The sequence below is a fragment of the Antrostomus carolinensis genome, unplaced genomic scaffold, assembly GCF_000700745.2.
Source record: "Antrostomus carolinensis isolate BGI_N321 unplaced genomic scaffold, ASM70074v2 scaffold43045, whole genome shotgun sequence".
NCBI classification, from domain to species: domain Eukaryota; kingdom Metazoa; phylum Chordata; class Aves; order Caprimulgiformes; family Caprimulgidae; genus Antrostomus; species Antrostomus carolinensis.
In genome coordinates, this window is record NW_010319256.1 from 3,063 (window position 1) to 6,194 (window position 3,132).

The 3,132-nt window shown below is 42.4% G+C and overlaps 1 protein-coding gene across 1 annotated transcript; it reads right to left on the reverse strand.

Annotated features, from left to right (window-relative positions):
* Positions 1 to 291: 291 nt before the first annotated feature.
* GRB2 (growth factor receptor bound protein 2) lies at positions 292 to 2,258 on the reverse strand. The gene is made up of 2 exons (XM_010169196.1): positions 2,052 to 2,258; positions 292 to 680 (listed from the first exon to the last, which is right to left on the reverse strand). The coding sequence occupies exons 1-2, from the start codon at positions 2,256 to 2,258 to the stop codon at positions 495 to 497; spliced, it is 393 nt and encodes a 130-aa protein (XP_010167498.1). The 3' UTR covers positions 292 to 494.
* Between the last annotated feature and the right edge of the window lie 874 nt (positions 2,259 to 3,132).

Genomic DNA, 3,132 nt, shown 5'->3' on the forward strand with positions numbered 1-3,132 from the left:
TTGTATTTTTTTTTTTTTAAAGGCAGGACTGTGGATTTGGTTCTTCTCTCGTGTCCCTTCATGTCAAATGAAGACCGTTTGCAGAGAGAGAAAATACCAGCAGAGTTTCTCCCTTTTCCTTTAACTGCATGGCTAGGACTTTATATGGCATTAAAACTTCATGCACTGACGGACAGAGGACAGAGGAGGAGGGGGAAACAAGAAGAGCGAATGAAAGGGGGTAACCCAGGAGCAGCTGAGGAAATTTGTTATTTTCATGGGTTTTTTTCTCTCTCTCTCTTTTTTTTTTTTTTAAAGATAAGTTTTGGTGTGTAAGTTGAACTCTTCCCCTGCCCCGCCCCTGAAGTTCCGTACTGAGTGAAGGAAGATCACCTCCCGGTGAAAGGTGACTCAGGTTTTATCGCCGTGCGATTTTAGGTCACTGGCTGCAGTTAGGCTCTGTATGTGTATTTACTGTTTCTCTGGTTTCTTTAAATAATCTCTAATATTTATCTCTAGATGTTCCGGTTCACTGGGGTCACATAGTTGCGTGGAAACATGCCCGTCTGTCCATGGCAGGCTCCCTTCCACCAGTTGGGGTCAGAATTGTCAAGGACTTGGATAAAGTCTCCGCGGCGGAAGCCCAGCTCTCCTTCCTCCTGGGGATCAAAATCAAACAGGGCCTGAACGTACGTTGGTTGCTGAAAGGGGAAAGAAAAAAGATACACAAAGTGAGAATCATCCACAGCACAAGATATTTGCTCCCTCAGGCAGGAGCTTAACTCACACCGGAGTTTAACAATAAACATTCGGGCTGTTTCATTTCCCTGCAAGCTGGTTTCCAACATCTGGAACAAGATGCTTGAATTGGAAAGCATAAGTCAAGAAAAAAAGTCCAGTTTCTGTGAAAGAGCTGAAATAAAGACAGTAGATGACTCAGAGCTTTCCTAGTATTTTCCAGTCTTCGTGACCCACTGTAAATCTGTACTCTATTGTAATGAAATAGTCTTCTTGCTTATTTATCCTGTTTTCACCAACTGACAGCACAAATATTACTGATCTACCTAACACTGTGGTACACAAAGTTCCCCCTTAAAAACTGGATGCTGGCATTTTACATGTTTTCCTTAAAACTCTCCACTATGAAGAAATTCTGTTGCAGAGCATTTTGGCTGCTTAGCAAATGCCTCCATTCTTAAGGAAAAGCTAACAGTTAATTTAAAATGCATTTGCATGCTTAAAATCATGAGGCTAGGAAGGTATCTTCATGCTTGGCATTTTCAGCCAGCTGTTTTCTCATCCTGTTTTATCAATGACCCCACAGCTCAGAGCCAGATGTTCATTCAGAAAACTGTGGCAAAGGGTGTCCCTGGCACCTGCAGAGCAGTATGAGTTCCACACCCTTCGTCTTCAAGCCAGAACTAGAGTGCTGCACATGGAGGCAAAAGGATTTATCCACAATCAACAACAGATCCAGTTACATCCAACACAACGTTTTGATTGCCCTGGGAAATGGAACAAAACAAAAGAGCTAGATATACTCAAGCTGCTCTGCTGGCACTTAGCAGTAGATTTTGGTTTCTCTTAACACTGGTTAGATCCAAACCAGCAGGTGAGAGATGTTCCATATGCTGCTACCTGTAACCATCTCTTCAGGAAAGACCAGTACGAAGGCTTCACTGGCTACAGGGGGGTACAGTTCTGGCTATGAACCAGTACAAGTAGAACCATCCTTTCTTATTATGTCCTAAAACAGGAGTAAACTCATTTTAAAATCCCAGGAATCAGATGACCATCCTGCAACAGTATCCATAAACAGTAAGACACGTATAATACTTTGCCAGAACTGAAGGGGAGGCAAAAAGTTAGCAGGTAGGCTTTGCACAAGCAGCCAGCTTATTTCCCAGCATAACTCTGGCTGTGGAATCTAAAAACATGCTTCCAGACCAGAAAAACATCAGGCAGGTTCTCTCCATCCCTACTCATTTACTCTAAGATGCAATTGCACTTCAGACCGTGGTTTCAATAGCCAATAGCCTGAAAAGCACATTCTATGAGGACACTTCTCTTACCTGTGGCACTTGTTCAATGTCCCGGAGAAATATTTGCTGGTTCCTGGAGACAGATGTGGATCTGTGATAATCTACCAGCTCGTTCAAAGAATTGAACTTCACCACCCAAAGGAAATACTTGCCAGCCCCATCTCTAAGCACCTTGAAGTGCTGCACATCATTTCCAAATCTGTGTGGAAAGAATGAAGAACACAAAAAACCCCACATTATTAGCCACCAAGTGCTCCTCTTTTGGGATTGTCAGCAGGGAGTTTGGAACCAAACATCCTTCAGAGCACAGTGAAAACTGTCAATGACACTGATAATCCAGATACCAATTGGTTGTTGTAAAAAACCATCTAAAAACTACTTGTCAATTGTATTTTATGGACTGTGATCAGAGAGATAGAATCCAAATACTGAATTTTTGAAAAAAATCCTGCAAGTTTCACATGTGCTTTTCTTGTAACAGGACTTCAGTTTAAAACCAGCTTTTCAAACCACTCTGAAATTGCAGAAGTTTCGAGGTCTTTTTGCACAGGATTTCTGGATGACATGCAGTATTTCAGCTTTTAATTTTACATTATGTGGCCACATAGCTGGCAACCAGTACGTGTACTTCTTAATGTATGTATGCAGCCAGATGAGTTGTTGAAGACAGTGCAGAGAACACCTCAAAGAGATGCTGTGGACTTTGCAGGACAAATTAAAGTAGCTGCACCATGGTGCCTTCTACTCCACATTCCCAAATACAAGATTTCAAAGTCAAACAGCACAAGTGCTTTGGTTTAGCTCTTCACACACAGCAGTTTCACAACTGACCTGAGCTGATTTAGGTTTCTGCTACTTTTGCTATGGTCCTGTATCTCTCACCATCTCAGTCCCTCCCTCACACAGCACCACTGGGTGTGTGTGATAATGCAATACATGAGCACTGGTCCCATTATAGGTAAATTGCTGGGAAAACACTGCCACAGGGAGGGAAGGATTGTCTCTTTTGGCAGCCAGTCTGGACTTATGCAGAGACTGTCCTGCAAGACAAAAAGATCTCTCTGGTTCTTCAAAAACAAAGTACATAGAATCATAGAATAGATTGGGTTGG

Excerpts from the sequence above, each read along its gene's own strand:
- GRB2 (XM_010169196.1), bottom strand. The coding sequence starts at position 2,258 with ATGTGGGGTTTTTTGTGTTCTTCATTCTTTCCACACAGATTTGGAAAT. Across the intron at positions 681-2,051 it reads ACATTGAACAAGTGCCACAG|CAACCAACGTACGTTCAGGC; the intron begins GTAAGAGAAGTG and ends TTCCCCTTTCAG.